The 20,490-nt window shown below is 42.9% G+C and overlaps 1 protein-coding gene across 1 annotated transcript; it reads left to right on the top strand.

Moving 5' to 3' along the window:
- The first annotated feature begins 83 nt into the window (after positions 1-83).
- Positions 84-19,457, top strand: DNAAF5 (dynein axonemal assembly factor 5). Its single transcript, XM_048961471.1, has 13 exons — positions 84-639; positions 1,652-1,836; positions 2,612-2,736; positions 3,075-3,190; positions 3,782-4,014; positions 5,777-5,989; positions 8,106-8,249; positions 11,323-11,491; positions 13,163-13,310; positions 14,874-15,024; positions 16,262-16,418; positions 18,001-18,192; positions 18,703-19,457. Exons 1-13 carry the CDS (start codon positions 120-122, stop codon positions 18,840-18,842), a joined length of 2,493 nt encoding a protein of 830 aa, XP_048817428.1. The 5' UTR covers positions 84-119; the 3' UTR covers positions 18,843-19,457.
- Positions 19,458-20,490: the final 1,033 nt, after the last annotated feature.

Raw genomic sequence — 20,490 nt, 5'->3', positions numbered from 1 at the left:
AGCCCCAAGGCGCGGCCTGCCGCCAAGCGCACCCGGCGTGGCCGTAAAGCGTTTCCCGCCGTCGTAAAGCGTGCCGCGTCCTTAGCAACGGTGCCGCGCTTCCGTATCGCCGGGGCGGCATGGCGGCGTGCGGGGCGGCCGAGCTGGCGCAGGCCCTGAGCCGGCCCCTGAGCTGTCTGCAGGGCCCCGAGTGCGGCCGGGCGGCTCGGCTGCGGGCTCTGGAGGCCATCCGGGTCGAGGTGCAGGAACGGCCGCTCTCGTCGGAGGCGGCGCGGGAGGTTTTCGAGGCTCAGCTGGTGCGGCCGCTGGCGCGCTGCCTGGCGGGGGACGCGGCGGAGCGGTGCCGGGAGCTCGCCCTGCAGCTCCTCCTGCACGGCCTGAGCCGCTGCGAGCGGCCCGGCGAGGCGCTGCCCGTCCTGCTGCCCGTCCTGGCGCAGCGCCTCGGCGCCGAGCCGTGCGAGGAGCTGCGCCTCGGCCTACTCCAGCTGCTGGGGCTGCTGCTGCGGCGCGGCGGGGCCGACGTGGCCCCGTACCTGTCCGATGTGGTCGGCATCCTGCAGGCCGCACTCCTCGACCACTACGCCGAGGTCAGGCGGGAGGGCTGCGGGTGCGCCGTGGCCTGCGCCCAGGCCGTGCCAGGTGAGGCTCGGGGGCGGCGCGGGAGGGATCGCGGAGTGCCGTGAGATGCGCTGTCCCGGGGGGGCCAGGCTGGGGCCGGAGTCTGTGGGGATGCAGCCAGCAGCAGGGAAGAGAAATACGTTGTGCACGGCCTCACAGGAGCGCTTCATCAGCCTCGAGGGGGATCCGGTGAAGAAGTGTACCAGAGATATCCACTGGTGGATGCGGGTTGGGCGTGAACCAGCACTGTGCCTCCCAGCCCGGAGAACCAGCCTTACACTGGGCTGCATCGAAGGTGCGGCCAGCGGGGTGAGAAGGTGACCCTGCCCCTCTGCTCTGTGCTGTGAGCCCTCACCTGGAGTACTGCATCCACATGGGGAGTGCTCGGTGCAACACAGATGTGAACCAGAGGAAGGCCATAAAAATGACCTGTGGGATGGAACACATCTCCTATAAGGACAGGCTGAGAAAGCTGGGGCTGTGCAGCGTGGAAAAGGGAGAGCTCCGGGGAAACCTGAGAGCAGCCTTCAGTATCTGAATGGGCTGTAAGAAAGAAGGGAACAGACTCTTTAGCAGGGTCTGTGTGATAGGACAAGGGGAAATGGTTTCAAACTAAAACAGGGCGCATTTAGATTGGTTATAAAGAAAAAGTTTTTTATGCTAAGGGTAGTGAGGTGTTGGTACAGGGTGCCCAGAGTGGTGGCAGTGCTGTGTCCCTGCAGACTCCCAAGCTCAGGGGACAGAATCTGAGTACTGATGGAGCTGTGGTTTCCCTGCTCGGTGCAGGGAAGTTGGACTTGATGACCTTGAAGAGTGCCTTCCAACTCTTAAACAATTCTATGATTCCATGATCAGTTATGGCGTGTGGGTGACGATGTTTCAGTGGGGGAGCAGTGCTTGTGGGCTGACATTCAGCTCCAATATAATGTAAACATCAGCTTGCTGCTCACAGTGCTGCAGAAATCACCCTGCTCAAAATGTGTGGCCCCTGTAGAGAATGGAGCACTTGAAGTTTCTGTCTCTCTCCTAACAGAGCACTTCCACATGCAGTCGGAATCTCTGATAAAGCCCTTAATGCAAACAATTTCACACCAGCACTACAGAGTTCGTGTGGATGTAATTCAGGCTACTGGAGCAGTGATACAGTTTGGAAATGGGAAGTCTGTGGATGATGTTCTGTCTCATCTGGCCCAACGGTTATTTGATGAGATTCCCAAGGTGTCAATTTTCTTCTTTTTTTGTGAGGGATCAGGGGGTGTTATTTTAAATCTAGCTTTCTATTTGTTTTTCCCATTGATTTTCAGCATTCATGCATCCATTTAAGGTATGTAAGCTTGTCACATATGGGCCCAGTCAGCTGTGGACTATCCAAAAGCAGGTGGATGGCCTGTTCCACTGCTGTCTGGTTCTGCATGCTGTTGTAGTGTGTAGGCACCTTAATGTTAAAGGAGGCCTCCAGTTCTGTCTAAATTCTTCTGGCAGATCTCTCCAGGATTTTGTTCTGTGGTTTTTTAGATGTTTAACAAAGACAGTTTGGGTTCCTTCATAAAAAGCAATTGCAGTAGTCCTTTGTAAATGTGCTATGTAATCATAAATAATTCATTTTTTGAGTGGGTGCATTCAAATACTTAACTTTGGTTTCCATTACAGTAAATGGATAAAATTGTCTCCTAGAGAATGGCTGGAAAAGTGCAAATTCGAAAGAAATGTACATTTCTCATGTTCTCAGAGAGATACAAAGCACAAGTGTGTTTGTGCAGTACTTCTTCTAAGGCCGAGTCAGAGAGAGAACACAAGGGGGAGCACGGGGTCGTGCTGAGATGCTGCAAGTGAGGAGATCCTCTGCTCTTCTCATTATCACAGACTGTTCCTGCACTAGATACCAAATCTTAGCTACCAAAAGCAATTTTTTATACTTTCTATCTTTTGAAGCATTTACCTGACTTTTTAAAAGTGAATTATTTTTTTGTTCCCTCATTTTTAATCCACGCAGGTTCGTCAGGCTGTAACAACTGTGGTTGGGGAATGGCTGTTGCACCTCCGGGACAGATACTCCTATTTTCACAAGTTGATCCCTCTGTTACTCAGCAGCATTGCTGATGACATTCCTGAAAATACGTAAGCAGAATACTTTGGATTTTTCTTTTCTTTTTTTCTCCCTCCCTTTCCTCTGTGTGGAAGTATTTCTATGTTTACAGATAAATTATTTGGAAGAAAAGTAAACATTTGTAAACCTACTCCTGACAGTGTAACCTCTGGTGACATGTTCGTTTGAGGAGGGAAATGGTAAGAGAGGCAGAGCTGGGATTACCCTCTAGAAGAAGTGTTCATCAGCATCAGCTCTTCCCACTGCTTCCAATTCTTCCAAATGAATTCAAGAAGTCATAATTTCCAAAAGTCTCATTTTAAGATGTTTTCCTGTGGGGGTCATGATTTTTATTTTATTTTGAGCCTAGGACACTAGCTTGGACTTATTGGGAAAAGATAGGCTTGCAGTGGGAGAAGGAGAACGAAGAAGATCTGAAGGATAAGATGGATTTTAGTGTTCCACCATCTCATTATCCCAAAGGAGGTGAGTATTGCACAGAAAGTAGGGATTTTCCAGGTGGGTGGTGCTGAGGAGGATTGGCTCAGCACTGTTCTCTCTGGAGAACTTGCATTTAAAAGGGGGGGAAAAAAGTGTACGACCTGAGAGCAATTGCCTTTTTTTTCCCCCTTCCAAACTTAGTGATTCCACAGAGATTGCACAGAAGAGTCCTTCTATTTGATGGCCTCAATTAATTCTTTAAATGGCATTTATGCTGTCAAAACAAAAGGAAATCACGGAAGTTGTTAGGCAGCATTTTCCAAAGAGGGCACTGTGCCATACTCTTGTACGTTTTCTTCCTTCTTTAAACACTTTAAAGCATAAACTTTAAGCCACTTTGTAGTAAGAAATATATGTACATTTACAGAGTGGTGTGGAATTAAGAATTTTGCAGTATCTATTAAAGAAATTCTACTTGCACATGTAAAATCCTCAGCAGCATTTGGAATATCTTCTTCCACAGTGAAGCAGATCCCCAGAGCTCATCTTGGAGTCTCTAAACTCTTCCGAGGCTTTTCCTTCCACATGGCTGTCATTGTCTTGTGAATAATGTGTGGGTTTGTTTTCCCTCTCCAGTGACCCGACCAGGACTGGGGTGTCGGGAACTCGTGTCAAGGAACCTCTCCAAAGTCCTTCCAGCTCTCTGCCGTGATCTAACAGACTGGGTTGAAAGCACGAGAGTGAAAGCATCCCAGCTTCTGTATGTGTTACTGCTGCATGCAGAGGACCACATAACACAGCACATGGAGCTGCTTCTCAGAACTTTGTATCAAGCGTGCTTGGATGAAGAAAGCGAGGTGGTTAGGAATGTAAGTATCTGCTACATGCTTCATGAAGACACTCGTGTGTGTGTGTGCCTGGTGCACTGTGTGAGGGATGGCAGTACCGTGGGTCACTGCAGCTTCCCCGTGACATCAGGATCAGCTTTTAATGGGTGTTAAAAATATGGATAAATTGTATTTAATTACTATGTTAAAATCAATGCGTTCTTGTATGGTTGGTCTGAAGACCGATAATAAAATTATTTAAATACTGTTTGGTTTATAAGCCAGCTCCACGAAGCTTCAGAAATGATCTCCATAAAAATCATAAGCAGATTAAAGTGTAAAAGCCTTGTGGCAACAGTTTCCATTTAGAAACGTGTGCAGGTCATGCCCGTTCAGGTTCAATTGATCATCTCCCCCTGCTGCATAACCCACCTTGTTCCACGCCGTACCTGCAGTCATTGTACTTAAAACTCCTAACCTTTTTGCAAGGAATAATTAGTAACATTTTTATCTAATAGTCTATCAGTTGTTGCTCTCAAGGCTTGGTTCAATAATAAGACAATAAAATTTATGTCACTGAAAGGACTAGATGGATTTCTCAGAGGCCAGACAGCCAATACAAACTGTCTTTACAATTTTTAGAGAAGATCTGTTCATTTTTCTACACAAGCAAGACAGCATACGTATAACAAAAGCATCACGTAAGTTAATTCAGAGCTGCAAATGGAATTGCCTTGGGGAATTGGAAGAATATTTTCCACTCACTGGATGCAAGTAGTCCAACTGATGTTAAATAGAATGGATTTCCCAAGTCAAGGTTTTCTTTTCATTCCCACTGTGAGTTTAGCCATATGCAGACTGAGAAATCCATGTCTGAAATGATTCTTCTTCGAGTCTGTTTTTGCTTTGCAGTTTCTTTTTGTTAGCTTTATACTCTGTCTCAATACCAGTTGTTGTTTCTCTCCCTTCATTTTTCCTGAATTGATTCAAATTTTAATCAGGTTCAATTGAACATACGTGGCTAAATCACTAGAGTGGGAGTGACATATATAAAGGGAAGTAAGCTTTTGTGTTTGGGGAAATGAGCCAACTGCTGAATGAAGAAATTAGGAGGAAATGTTCCTGTTGCACGGTGTAAAGTGTGTCTGTGTAATGCACCTGATTGGGGTCAGGCATCAGTAAGGCTTGATGTGCTGGTACGTCACGTAAGAACAGCGTGCTTTGCAGGCAGAGATGGGATCAAAGTGCACAAGTGTAATGGGGAATGGATTTCAGCCCTTTCTGCTAAAGGAGAGATAGCAAGCAGTGAGCAGCTCCATGGCAGTGCTTCCACAGTAAGCCAAATCAGTCACATCACTGCCAAAATACAGTACAATAGCAAAAAATCCCATTGATGGATTTATTGTTGATGCTTTGAATGAGTGGGTGCATGGAGAGCACGTGCCTGAGGACAGCATTTGGAGAAAGACTTGAAACCAGCAAATCTGCAACATCTGGTTATTTTGAGCTTGAGACTTAATTACACTGCAAGCTGTACACTTCATTTCTGTACGTTACTTTCACATGGAGGTTTGAGGCCAAGCAGGGTGCTTGCATACCTTAGTATGTGTTTACTGAACACGTGTCAAGAAAATTTCTTCACGCGTATAACAATTCCTGAGTGTGTGGAAAAGGCCTACAAGGCAACTGCTGCAGCTTTTAGAGTAACAGCTGGAATCATAAAAAGAAAAATCCCAATGATGTACTGAATGGTCTTTGTGTTTCCAGAAGAATCCTCTACAGCTAATGTTCTTTTCTTTTCCAGTGTGTGAAGGCAGCAGAATTGATTGGAACGTTTGTCAGTCCTAAAGTGTCTTTGAGATTAATCACATCAGCCCTTGAGATAACACCTAGGCCGTCTTGTTTAATGGTTCTTGCTGCAGTGATTCGAGGTAGCCCCAAAAAAATCTTGCAGCCTCATTTGAGCGATCTTGGCGGCACGCTGTCACAGGCTGGAGTTTGTCAGCAATCTGAGGAGGTAAGGATTTAGGGAAACGTGACACCGTGCTTCTTGAACTCGCTTCTTCATTTGTTCTCCTTAAGTCCTCCCTTACCTTTCCTGTGCGCTCCCAACCCACTCTGTCTCAGGATGTATCTTAACGTGTCTGAGACTAAGACAGGAGTTTACATGTCTTTCCCAAGACTCCTTATATTCTCCTAGTTGTGGTCTCCTGATCAAACTATTCCCAAAAAACTGCTGGCAGTTCGTCCCCTTAGCAGATGTGGATTCAAGTTCCAGAGCTGATGTAGGATGCTTCATATTGTGGGGGAAAAATGGAGAGGTGTGAGGAGGAAAGAAGAGGTTGTTCAGAATGCGCTGTACAAACAGCATTCTCCATTGGCCAGTCCAGAGCCAGAATTCAACCCATGCTTTGAAATTCTTTGTGTTCTCAGTCCACACAAGATAATGTGTTTTAATCATCAGCAATGGACAGCTTTCACAGGCCACAGAGACTGGTATGTTGGCTTCCCAGGAAAGATTCCCTTTTCGTGTCATTTCTTATTTTTGTTTTGTATTAATTTGTGTACTGTTTTCTGTTTTAAAAAGAAGACAGCAGTATGCTGCTTACCTGTACATTTAAGAGCATGTTCTGTATTCTGTTCAGCTTGGTTGCTTCTCAGTAAGTTTCATTAAGATTCTAGCAAGGAGGCCTTTGTAAATTAGAAATCTCTTCTCAAATGGACCTTTGGTAATGGCTGAGCCATTCTGCCATCTGAAGAATATTCATCAGTTGCTATATAAGGACAGGAGAGCTTCTCTTCAGTGTGCAAAGGAGAATGATTCTAGGATTATAATTATTATTTTTTTATCTTACTCTTCTTTTTTTTCTCCTCCACACTTGCCCAGATGTGGAAATAGATCTGCAAGGAATCCTCACCACCTCCCCCACAAATGCAGTCCTGGCCTTTCACTGCAACACAAGTTTTTTGGCCTTTGTTCTTAAGATGACCAAAAAAGGCTGCACTGCTGCCTTCAGAAAATTGTGTCTTCATGAGATTCAAAAGTCCCTTTACAAAAGTTATTCATGTGTGTAGACTGAATCTGGCATAATTATCTTTCTGAGCCAATGTAAGATACACATGTGGAGTTATTCTAGGTTTCTTCCCTAATGGAATATACACCAGTGATGCAGAGAATTAACCTTAATCTCCGTGAAGCCTGGGATGATTAGGAACTCACATAACTGGAAGCACTACAACCTGATTGCTCAAATAGCAATTCCCTGAGGTGTATCTGCAGAACTGCTTGCAGGTCTGACGCTCAGCATTTCCACGCAGCGGCGTACAGAAGGCGCATTCATCTGAGTCGCAGCAGTTGGTGGAATTGTGAAATTGTTCTAACCTATGGTTTTGGAAACAATCTATCTCTAAAATAGAGAGCAAATGCTGCACAGACATTGTTTAGCTAAGGATTGACTGTGTCCATGAGATTAATAGCATGGATAGCTAAACTATTTCTAGACTTGATTTATTTTTGGTAATAAATTTATAACAATGGCCCCTTCTGTTAGTTGAGTGTAGTCTGACAGCTTCATGGAATATCAAGTGCACTTTATCATAGAAGTTACTGCAGGCTAACTGACAAGAATATTGACTTCCACTGACATCAGTTGGATCAAGATAACAGGCATTATATTGCAGCAAACGAGATAAAGTGGCAAAGATAAAAGCAGACACTCAGGTTTTCTTGTTTTATGCATTTAACCATTACTGTTCAGTTGAAATAGTCAGACATGGAATAATATTTGAAAAAGTTATAATAGATGTTATTAATTAACAGATTGCTCTTCAGAATGAGAAAGTGCTACCTGTAAGCACAGCAAAATGCTTTGATGTTTTTATTTGCAATGGAGCGGTTGTGAGGTTAGGAGCAGGATCACTGAGTTTGTTGCCAGGACAAGGCAGGAAGATTATGCTGCGTTCTGTAGGAAGTAGAACGTAGGTCACCAAGAGAACCAGCATCGAGTGATTGATGTGGCTAATTTAGAAGACTCCACAGCACTCAGTTTTTGTTATTATCACTTCTCTTATCTCGCTCTTAAGGAGAATATTTTCTAATGAACACAATAAATATATGCTTTTATTTAATAAAGGTCCTTTACATGGAGCAATTGCTTTGCTGTGTACAAGCATTGATCGAGGTATGCCAGGAAGACTGCCAAGAAATTTGCTTGCAGCTCATGAAAGTTTTGGTGACAGTGATGGCAGTACCAAGTTCTCAGCACCTTAAAGAGAAGGTAAGATACAGACTGTTTTAGCATGCTGTATTTCCTTATTCTGATGTTGATAAAGTGCTTTGTCTAAACAGAGCCATAGTTTTTTGTGTGGCTGTTAGAATTTAAACCACAGAAATCCTTCACTGAGATTGGTACAGATTGAAATTATTTGCTATTGCCTGAGCTTAACTCTGGCTCTGTTGTGCATCTCTTACTGACTCTTAATGACAACCAAGAGAACCTTTACATGGGGTAAATTCTTTTTAGTGTTTGAGATTATGCAGGAGTGAAAGTGGGACTAGCATTACTATTATTTTTATTAATTATATTGTTATCAATAATAATGAAATCAATACTTTTTTTTTTTCTCTCTCTCTAAACACACATCTGACTGATTTTACAGTAGTTGAACTTTTTGCCCCTGACCAGAACTAAAAGCTTAAATGTTATTGCAGGAATGCTTTAAAGCAAAGGGCATCTGTAGATGCCCTGATAATAGATGAGCTTTTGGGCTACACATTTTCTCACCCCCTTATTCTTCTCTTCCTCTTACTTCCCCAAGCTAAATAAATCAGCAAGCCTTCCTCATGTAGTATAATCACGACCCATCCAAGTTGTCTGTCTTCAAATGTGCTTCTTAAATGTGATGGCTATTCTACTGCCTTTGCTCTTGCTCCCAGGCATGCTATTCCAGAGGCCTGTGCACCATCAGTATTTATGGCCCCCAGCTGAAAGGCTGCCTCTAATGAGGCACACACTTAGAAAACTGCTCTGAAAGAGGTAAAACAGAACAAGTATTAAAAATACTTTGTAGGACAAAGAGGTACAGCATGAAGATCTGTCTTGTGGAGAGCCAGTGAGAGAACAGGATTTATTTTATTTCATTTATTGGCCTTGTGGTTTTTCTATTTGTTTTTTTAACAGAATATCTGTCCACGTAAACCTCAGATTGATCTGATATCTTTTCCAGTATCTTGTCTGTTTAGCCCTTAAGTGGTCTGTAAAGTTAGCAATGTGAATTCATCCTCCTGCAAAGGAAGCTGTTTCATGGAGGTAAATCCTGATTTTCATCAACAAAATTTTATCTCTCAAGATTATTAAAGGTTTAGGATGTTCCTGCAGTCACAGTTGATTTTTAAAGCTGACAGGACTTTGGATGAGAATCTTTTTTCTCGTTAGCCTTTAGTTCAGTTACACAAATAGAGTATCTGGCGACAAGCTCACATAATTGCAACATATAAGTTTGTCACCAAAGAGAATCCAGCTTGCTGCTTTTTGCTTTTCTCCCCTGTTGCTGTTCTTGCGTTCAGGGTCAAAAGATTTTGAGAGTAAAAAGCAATGACAAGATTTGCATTATAGAATTTCAGTTCAGATAAGGAGACAGCAGAGCAGAGCGATAGCGGAGGCTGCAGCTGATGTGACTGATGCACATCTGTGCTCTTCCCACTTGTGATTCTTGGCCCTTCGGCTTTGCAGCCCCCAGTGTTTCTAGTTGCCCGGGGCTAAGGGAAGAGATCAGGACCACCAACTGAGCACTGAGGAACTGTGATGAGGGGGATGGTTTACAGCCCCCAATAGGCTGAAGCTAAGTCAGATGTTACAGTCAGTCAGGCATGTTTTGAGCTTGTCAGTGCTGTAACTGGTGACCTAAAGGTAAGGCTTCTTTTTGTTATCAGTATCCTATGCTGTCTCAGTTCTTGTCTGGGTGTGTGTTGATTACTAGCATGAAAGTAACGCATTGTTAAACTTGCTTGTTTTCAAATATATGAAAGAAAATCACCCTTGCTATTCTTTTTATTGACTACCAGACACTTCTGAATGAGAAGATGCACAACAATCTGCTGGCATATTTGATTTCTCTCCAATTTTTTCAGTTGCACATGTGAAACCAGTTAATAGTTTATTTTAAATCACCTCTGAAAGAAGCATTGTTTTGTGCCTCCTTTGTTTAATAAGGAACAAAAGGTGTTGTGGATGGGGGGGAATGGAGAATGGTTTCTCTCTTGACACATTCTGTCATATAACATCTTCCAATTTATTCACAGATAAATGAGTATTTTACATCCAGGTTATTCTGTTTTGTTTTGACTGGCTCATAGAACGCTCCCAGAAAGAAAAATTCACTGTGTTGAGGCAGGCAAAGCTGCTTTATGAATAACCTTTGTTCCTAGCAAATCCGGATTGATTGGCTTATTTTAAAAATCTCATTTATTTTCTCCACATCTGGATCTTTCATAATAACACCTTTGTCTGGCAAGTTATTAGCCAGCAACACTCCAATGGTCCTTGGCGTGCTTTAGCTGACGCGTGTGGTGGAGTTCAGTTCAAAACCAGTAGAGAGATGGCTGTGATGTTGTGGTCCTGCTGCACCTCATAAAGTCAAACAGTGTCACTCACAGCACTGTGCTGCAGCATTCCCTGCTGGAACTGATGGCCATGCTGAGGATGTGCTGCTCCTTACTGGGGTTCCCAACCATGCCTGGCTCCTATTCTTGGCTCACTGTCTGCTGAAATCAGTGGTGCTGTAGGCAGTGCTTTCAGCACGCTCCTCATCTGTGCCTGCAACAACTTCTACATGGCTTTTTGCCTCTTTAAAGTTTGAAAGGAGAAAAAGCAAAACACAAAAGCAGGAGGAGAGGAGGGAATTCCTTGCCCTGTCTGAGCAGTAGTGGCAGTAGTTTTGGTAGCTGCCGTAGGCCTGGATGTCTGTGTGGGAAATTGCCTTTACGTAGATGTTTAAAGCATTGTTAAGCTGAGAGAAAATCACTGCATTGCTGAAATGAATATGACTGGTTTCATGGCTTGGTTAGGTTTTGGATAGCTTTTCAAATGGATCAGAGATGCTTCAATTTTGGTCCTGCACTGCTGTGTTCCTTACAGTTTTGCTCTGAGATCAGGACAAATATTTGTTTTAAAGTCAGAATTACAGGATTTATTATAGGCCAACACTGTGTGCATTGGGCTTGATCATCCAAATTGCAACTGTGGGAATCCCTTCCCTTTCTTGTGGTATAAACAGAGTTTCAAAGGTTGACCTGTTTTTCAAACATCACCCCAGTTAAGATGAAGTATCTCGCCTCTCTTTTCTTAACAGGCGGAAGAAGCAATGTGTTCATTAGCTGAAGTGCAGCAGTTGGATGGTTTTCTTTACCTCTACAGACAGCATATCCTTCAGCTTCTGGAATGGGTCTCAGTGTCACACGACAGCTGGACCTGTTATTCTCCAGAAATATTACAGTTAGATGTCATTGCGACTCATTCAGGTATGACTTATTTAGTGCTGTGATAGCCCATCCAGTTCTTAAAAATGGAGTGACAAAGTAATAATCTCGGTAGCCTGCAGACACGTGGCACTTTACAATGAATAATGTGGTATTCAGAACCTCTGCAAGAATGATGAAAAGCAAAAATGAAAATGTGCAGGCAGCTCCAATTCCAAAAGCACCCATCGGCTGCAGGGAGCCTCCGCCATCTGAAATCTGGGAAGAAAGCTCTCTAACCCCAGTGTGGTGTTGGAAGGCAGCCTTCCTTTATTCCTCACAGTGCATTGCAGGCGACTTGATAAATCAAGCACGCGCTCTCACGGTTCAAGGCTGAAGTCCTTTTCTTATTTGTGGAATGAACAAGAAGTTTTTTCACTGCAAGCTCTGAGAAGCGAACTTCCCTGCATGCTTGCATTCCCCTTCCCATGACTGAGGAACTCCTAGACAGTCGTCTGGCTTCTCCTTAGTGGCAAATAAATCATAAAATGTCTGGGCAGACGTTTTGACTTGCCCCCCATGCTGGTTATTTGCTGTTGTCTGGGTTTTCTGTCTAACACAGCAGCTCCTAGGGCTAATCTGCTTGTTTGTTTGTTTTTCTTTTTCTCTCTTATCATTCCCACACAGAATGCTGCTTTTTAATCAGTGTAATCAGGCTTACTCATTTCCAGTGTCTCAGTTTTTGCTGCTTTTCAGGAATGTGTGCTTACTCTGAAACTAGCAGTGTAGATTATTTTGTTTATTTCCCATCTGTTGGATTTGGTGTTATCAGTATGATATAATAAGTGTCCTAAGAATGCCCCAAAACTCACATGAATTAATATATCTCAAATAAATGTTAAGAAAATAAAGACCTACTTGTTGACATGGAAATTTAGCAAACTGCAGCTTAACATTCACCCCGTATTGCCTAAGTCTAGACGTTGGAGATTTATTTTATTTTTAATTAGTCACTGCATTTCCAGATACTACTAAATGCTATTGAGAATGGTGAACGGTTCAGTCTGTGTGTTTCACGTGTGAAGAACCTTCTGGTCACCAGAAAGGCCCGGGTGTTGTGTCTGTTCCTGTGCAGGTTCTGAGTGATGGGACTTGAGTGGATGTGTATCACAGGAAAGTGAACTGGAGAAGTTTCTAGGGGAAGGTAGTTCATAGCAAGCAGCATTCCACAGCAAGCAGCTCACAGAATAAAGCAAGTCGGTGGTCCAAGTGTCTTCCTCTTAAAAACCATGCAGATATGAATCGTTGCCAAGGAGATGGGCAGCACCTTCCTCTGACCAAATCACTTCTTCCCGTGTTGGGCTGACAGCTAGGGGCTTATTTCTTAGCTTCTTGGTTAGTGATAAAAAAGAATTCATCAGAGGAGGTGAAAATGTTAATAGTTCAGAGCATGAATTTGGAAAATATTTTTGCTTCAAATAGTAGCTTGTAAAAATTCACTGCATTTTAGATTCTCTTGTCAAATGCAAAGGAGCTTTATGTAAACATGGAGAAATAATAAGGCTGCAGTCATTTTGTTACACAAGTTTTGAGGCTGACCTTTCAAACATGGCATTTCCTGTGAGTGCAAAGTTAAATGCTGTTTTAACACCAGGCATATTACACATTTTAAAGTGCTTCTGTATGAACCATCTGAATAGAAATTGATTGTATTCTTACGTGTTTGTTTTCTAGGTCCTGTCATAGGTGAAGCTCTCCATGACTTTATTCTCATTCTTAAGACGTGTCTGCAGCCAAACAAAGATCCCCAGATGCGCTTAAAACTTTTCACTGTGTTATCAGAGTTGCTCCAGAAAGCCAATGAGACCATCAATTCCCAGGGGTAAGCAGAGCTTTGATTTTTGGGTTTTGGTTTGGTTTTTTTTTTTTTGCAGAGCTATGTATCATTATATGCATGGGCTACGTAGAATCATAGGATTGCTCAGGTTGGAAAAGACCTTAAAGATCACCAGGTCCAACCACAACCCAACCATACTCGCCCAACTCTCTAACAGCCCTTCACTAAATGATGTCTCTGAGCACCAATAGCACAAGCACTGTATGTCCTCTCGTGGAATTGGCTCATATTTAACATCAAGTTACAAGCATTTATAACAGTGAGACTTGAAGGCAGAGAGAAGGAGGATTTACTTGCATTTGAAGCAGCAAAAGGTACATCTTAATGGTGATGAGAGTGTGGTGAAATAACAGTAAGTTCTGGCTACAAAATCATGTTCATTGCTGGCAGTGATTTGTTCAGCTGCACAACAGTTTACATAGGAAGGGTTTCAGTTATTACACCAAGCACCATTGCATGATCATCAAATTTTGTTTGAATCTGACATTATTGTGTCAGAGAGCTGCCAGCTATTGCTTTCCCAGTTCTGTTTCAAAGTGATAGAACAAATATTCTCCCAAACAGCACAGAGTTACGGTTAACGTGATGCTGATGGAACTGACCTCTGCTTGGAACTAAAAGGAGATTTGGAGTGATAGTGATCATCAATGATATTTTTTTCTAGCCAATTTTCTAATTGGGAATTATGAACTCTGAGAAACGTATTTAAAATAGTAAATCGAAGGTTTTTGGCGAATTTCTGTGTGTTTATCGGGATACAGATTTGTTGTTATCACTGAGTCCTATGCGCCACCTGCTGGGCGTGAGGCACGGCCGGATGCCTCGTGCGCTGCTCCTTCCCGCGATGAGCAGGCAGCGGCCAGGTGCTGGGCTCCCGTCTGCAGCTGTGTGCAATGGGTGGCAGAGGTGCATTCCTGTGACAAGGTGTCGAGCAGCAGGGAGAGGTACTGCGCTGTGCTCTGTGTGCTTTGCAGCTGCCAGCTGCTGCGTGAGGCATGGGGATGAAGTGGACAGCCGGAGCCTCTGTTGTCCACCTAGAGATCAGGCAGATGGGGCTTCTCCACCAGGGGAAAGCTACGTATCTGGGGTGCTCCCTGCAGTGTCACAGTTCTGGTGTCAGCAATGGCATTCATACTTTTCACACTGTGAATTGTTTTCACTGGGCAGTCTCAAAAGGCCTTACAGATATTAATGAATCCTATCAGCACTCACGTGGAGCGTTATCTCAGCCTCGCAGGCAGAGAAAATGAAACAGAGAGAAGGTAAGCAGTGAGTCGTGGGCATCATCTGAAGTGGGAGGAAGTCTGGCCTCTCCTTTCTGTGCATGTCTGGTATTTGCTTACATATTACCTCAAAAAATTAAGTTATGAAGGGCTTATCACATATGTTATAATCATGTTGACAAGATTTATTATTTTTTTTTTACAGATTCTTTTTTTCTCCTTTTCTGCCTGTGTTTCTATGGCAGAAAATTCTCTTTTGCATCCTGTCAGTCTCTTTATCACTTCCTCATGAGCCTTTATTTTGCTTTCTTATTTTTGGCTGCAGGCTGTTCCCTAGCTACCTGGAGATTGTGATAAAAGACATCCTGGCTCCTAATCTGCAGTGGCATGCTGGGAGGACAGCAGCTGCCATCCGCACCACAGCTGTGTCGTGCCTTTGGGCCCTTATTCACTGCCAGATGCTTGCACCAGAAGAGGTAAATTCTCTTTTTCATCAAATGTACTCTGAAATCTTGCACAGGAAAACAAAATAAAGGCAAAGAAGAAAAAAAGATCCTTATAGTTTGTAATGTTTTCAAATAGATGCGTAGGTTTCATAATTATTTAATTGCAATGGAGTAGTAACAAGTGAAATGATTAGCAGTGAGGGTATGACGGCTCCTGGTGGCAGAGCCAGGGCCTGCTCTGTGCTGGGTTCTGCTCACCACCACAAAATGCTGCAGGGCTTCGTCCTGGCACAACAGCAGTGCTGACACTGAGCATTGTGAGCATCATCAGTGCAGTGTTGACATGGCCGGGACTGGAGCTGCTGGCACGTGGCAGTGACAGCTTGTCTGTTGCCTTGGAGCCCATGGGGCTGTTGGGGAAAATCATCTAAAGGACTTCTGGAAAGGGCAGGAGGAGCTGAGATGGAACCTGAGGGGTATCTATGGAAACTGATGCAGAGAGCTGGCAGGGAGTGTCCTTAAAGAAATGCAAGGTGCCATAGTGATGGAGGATCGGTGGAATCGGGGGGGTTGAAGCTGCTCACAAAAATGGTGTTTGAAAATGGTGCACTGGGAACACGCTAAATGTTATTCAACATTTACAGTCTCAATAACAGATCTTAATCGAACAAAGGGCTTAAGCACATGTGAGATATCAGAGGCTGCTGTTGTGTTCAAATGCTTTTCTCTATCGGTGGGCGACGTCGTGTCCTTTTGCATCAACATACAGAAAATGTCCGTGTGGAAGACAAATAAGGAATTGTGCCAGAGTGTTACACTGAAATGGTCTTTATTTTAAAACTTCCTTTTAGAATAAGAGCACCATCTACTGTACATAAATTGCTTCAGCTCCAAACTATTGAAAGTCTTGCCAGGATTTGTATTTTGTATTTGTTTGTTTGTTTTTAATAAAAAGGCAGGTAAGTCTAAAGCTTGAATCAGCTTCAGAAAACTCATATGCATATGTACTGAGTGCTCATGAACGGTGTGATACATTGGTAGGTTTTTATTTCCCAAGCTTACTTCCAGGCAAAAATGGAGCAGTGTAACTTCAGGAGGTATAGGTATATTAGGTATAATATAGGTATATTAGGTATAATTACTTGTTTTTTTAATTAGGCAAGCCAGGATCTGTCGGACCAAATAATAACTTACATAAGCAATGAGCACAGTGCTTTAAACTGACCGAACTGCTATTGTTCTTCTATGCTTTCCTCATTAATCCTAGATCTTAAAAGTCAAGGATGTGTTGATGCCCCAGATTATTGCTGCCATGGACGAGGACTCTAAGATCAGTCGGCTGATGGGTTGCCGCATTGTTGGTGGTATTTTAAAAGTCTGTGGGAGGCAATTTGATGAAATCCAGCTTGGCAAGACTTACCCTGGTACGTATAAGAGTTGGGGCTTGGAGGAGATGTGTCTGTACTGTACAGTTACAATTGCTTCTCCCTGAGACTTCCTAGTAGTTTTGTTTGTAACACTGCAGGTGTTGTGGAGCACAGGTGCATTCACTGTGCAGGCTGTCCGCTTCACCTGCAGGCTCACTGTGGCTGCTAGCAATGCAAGCACTAACACAGACTAGGGAATGCCAAGTCTGTGTGATATCACTGATGTGTGATGGCTTTAATGCTATGTAAGGAGCAAAAAAGGCCTTTACACAGTTTGAATTCCAAACAGGGGTAGATTTCATGCTGACTTCTTTTTTATTCCCATAAATATATTCTGCTGCTCTTTCTATATCCTCTTATCTGGTTTATTTTAACTATTCGGGTACTTATTCCATAAAATAATTCTATAGATATTAAGGAACCGGAAAAAGAGTTGTACAAAACTATATGGTTAGCAACAGTTTTGTCTGTGAGAGCCCATTTAATGTCCTGAAGACGTAGCTCTAAACTGTTAGGTGAGACTTCGTGAAGTGTGTGAAGTATAGGTGTGCATTTTAGAGAATCAAAGTGCTGGAACCTCAGTGGCTGTTGCTGAGCATGACTCCAGCAGCACCTGCTTCTTGTGAGGCCCTGCTCTGTTAGCGTTTCAGCTGCAGGCTTTCCTGTCACAGAGGTGTTGTGCTGCAGATACGTTGATGTCATTTTCAGATGCCCTCCCTCCCGAGTGGAACTGATTGATTGTTAAGTGTTCTTGATGTTGTTATGCATCACACCACCAGATGGAACTTCAGTCAGTGTTACTGTCTGCAAGGCTTACCAGAGGTTCATCTGCATTGCTTCTTACTTTAGACCGTATGAAATAATGTTCTAACTATAGTGAAAGCAGAGCAGCAATGCATTATATAAATGGTGGTCGCATTGTTCTCCGTGCAGAGTTTCAGAGAGCCAAGAGCAAACTGTGTCACTGTGCCATAAATAGACCTGAATACATAGCAGGTTGTTGTTCAGGACTTGTTGGCTTGATTTGGTTTGAAAAGGAAAAGGAAAAAAAAAGCAGCTCCAAATCTACAGTGCTGTACTGTGAAACAGAGCTGTTCTCTGCAGTGCCTACTAGGGTGATGTTATACTGCTAAACAATTAGTCAGGAGAAGTACAATCTATGCTATGTGACAGGGTTTATGTTCTCAGAAATGTAAACAAATAAGTCTGCCCTTCCCAAACTGAGCATCTTAATGACTGTTTTGTTACACAGTACTGCAGAAGTCTTAACAACAAACGTCTTTATTTTGGTGAGACGTATAAACAGACCATCAGCAAAGCACATCTTTGCATCTTGCTTGTTCAAGTAGTCTGTGATGCATCTGTTCACTGAAAATGCAATGTTTTACAGAAATACTGTGCTTTACAGAGTACAGAAGCACTATTTCTGCAATTAATGAATAGACATTCATAGTGCTAGCTAGGTAGAGTGCTAGAGAATAATTCCAGTGATTACAAAATAGATTTATGCTTTGAAACAAAAAGGGAAGATAACTTCTCTGTTGGTCGTGCCCTTTGGTTACATATGTGTTCTTTTCAGAGGTTTTAAAGCGTCTGGACGATGCATCAGCTGATGTACGACTGGCCGCTGCTCACACCTTAACTGACTGGTTTAAATGCTTGAAGGACAGCGATGTGAAATCTGCAATGAAAAGTCACATTGAGTTTCTGTACCAAGAGCTGTTGATACACCTGGATGACCAAGATCCAGATACCCAAAATGCAGTCCTAGGTAAGATTTTCAGTCATTTGTATTTTTAACAATGCTTTAAAAAAAATGTTTTCAAGTGTTACATGAAAATAGTATTGATAAGGAGAGACTGCTCTGAGTGGGCTGGTGTCACTGGGAGCCTTCCTTTGGGTTTTGGTGATAGGGAGCTCAGACCTTTCACCTGTATGCAGAATGTAATGTTTCATCTAGCGTTCACCAGGGTGGGAATATCAGCATTTCTGATGCATCACAACTCTGCATAGACAGTAAACAGGACATGAATGCATCCATTGCAGGATGTGACCAAATCCCAGCTTGCTATTCAGATTCTGTGGAATTGATTGGTGTGTGACTCAGTGTTCAGCATGCCAATGTCAATGTACAGAACCTCAGCAAATGAAAGGGCAGCCGGCAGCAGGACTGCTCAACGTGCACAACAGCCCCCAGGTTAGGCTGCAGCCACTTTGAGGGAACGTGGATAGAAAAACACAAAGCAACTAATGATTCTTATACCATATTTTTGTTTTACAGAAGTATTGAAAGAAGGAAGCACTTTATATCCTGAGCTGCTTGTGAGAGAAGTTGAAGTTGCTGTAGATAAGCATCGAACACCAGTCTATTGTAAACAACTACTGCATCACATTCAGACCACCAGAGAACCAGCTTTATGAATCAGTTCTGCAGCTCTTCTTAGTGAGCTGCATTTGGAATCTGTTGATACAGATTGCTTTCATGTTTCATTTGCTCAAGGTAGGCTGAGCAATAGATTTTTTTTTCTCTAGAAGTTCAGTATTAGCTCATTTATAACTCAGGTTGGCACAACTACATTCTTTGCCATGTGAGCAGTTCTTTATATTTACTAGCAATAAAACAATGTTTTAATTCTCTTTGCACTGGAAGCTTTCTAGATAAAAGGTTTAAAAGAGGAATATTTTTCAAGAATTTGACACCATTTCTATTTGAGGGAGATCATTTATTTTAGAAAGTAATAATCTAATGTCAAATATATTGATGTTGTTCAGTGAGGATTCGGTCTTCCAAGGAGTATTTCAGACTGTGGCTGATATTCAGGCTTTGCAGTCACATCGGTGAGGCTCTGTTTTACCAGGAATAGAGACAGCCAAACTTGTGTTGCATAATGCAGCAGAATTTTCGTGATGTTTTGAGTGCTCGTTATGCTGCAGTCACAGGGACATATTCTGAGTAGGTGTCACCAAAGGGGTGTTCTGTATTGTCATTGTATTATGCTTTGTGACTGAGAATAAAGCTGACATTTTTTAAATTAAGGGTTGGATGTGGAAAAAAATGTGCTTTTTGTCATTTAGACGATCAGTATTTATGTTGCATTAATTAAATATACAGTATCTGCACCTTTATGTTGATACTGTAGTGCCTCGGAGGGCAAGCAATAGTAACCTCCTACTTGGAAGGGAAGTTCTCCAATATTAGGTGAAAGTTTTGTGCTGGATTTTTTGTGGTGTTGATTTTGAGACCGTTGTACTGTATAAGATTTTGGTTTGGGGTGTTTGGTGGTTGTTTATTTTCATGTTCTCAGCTATGGAATGAAGTGAGCTTCCAGTCATTGTGGACAGTGTGCCATTTATTGCACACACAGAAAAGTTGTGGAAAATCAGGTTCCTCTTTTTTTAAATCACTCGTTCTTTAGGCAGAAATGCTTTTTATCTTCTATCTCCCAAATGCCCTGGCTTTGTATCAAGTCTAAAAATAGGCTTTGCAAGGTTTGGCAATGCTCCTTATGCTTGGGAAGCCCTCCTGTTTGCTTATCTTTCCGAGCGAATTGTGTTTTTTCACACTTAGGATCCAGTTGGTAACCAAACTGTTTTTGTACCTACCTGCATTCTCAAAAAACATTTGAGAGAGAATAGATAGAGAAAGCAGACCCTACTCCTCTTCTACAAGCAAAATCAGGCAAACTCATGGCTTCTCCTCTGCCAAATACTGCGCTGTTTCGAAGACGCTATCAGAAGGGACGACAACACTAAGGATACAGAGTATAGGAATCTCTGGATCTTGATGATCCAAAAGCCCTTTGGCCTTTCTGTAGAATAGACTGCATGTTTTAAATTGTATGTATGGTCTTCAAGGTGTTCTTTTCATGAATAGCCAAACTATACTCCTGTCCTGAGTGCTGTTTTAGTTGCCTAACAACTATCAGCAGTATGTAGCTCAGTGCAGCTGGAGGGTTGGCTCAATTTCCCAGAAGGTACAGTAAATAAAAATCACTAGAAAACATTGCATGGAATGAAAAGGTTGTGGAGTCTCCACCTTTGGGGAAATTCAGAGCCTGACTACAGACAG

This window comes from Lagopus muta, chromosome 15, assembly GCF_023343835.1.
Source record: "Lagopus muta isolate bLagMut1 chromosome 15, bLagMut1 primary, whole genome shotgun sequence".
In the NCBI taxonomy this organism is placed as follows: domain Eukaryota; kingdom Metazoa; phylum Chordata; class Aves; order Galliformes; family Phasianidae; genus Lagopus; species Lagopus muta.
The sequence above is the reverse complement of the archived record's forward strand: the minus strand, read 5'-3'. Positions and strand labels throughout refer to the sequence as shown.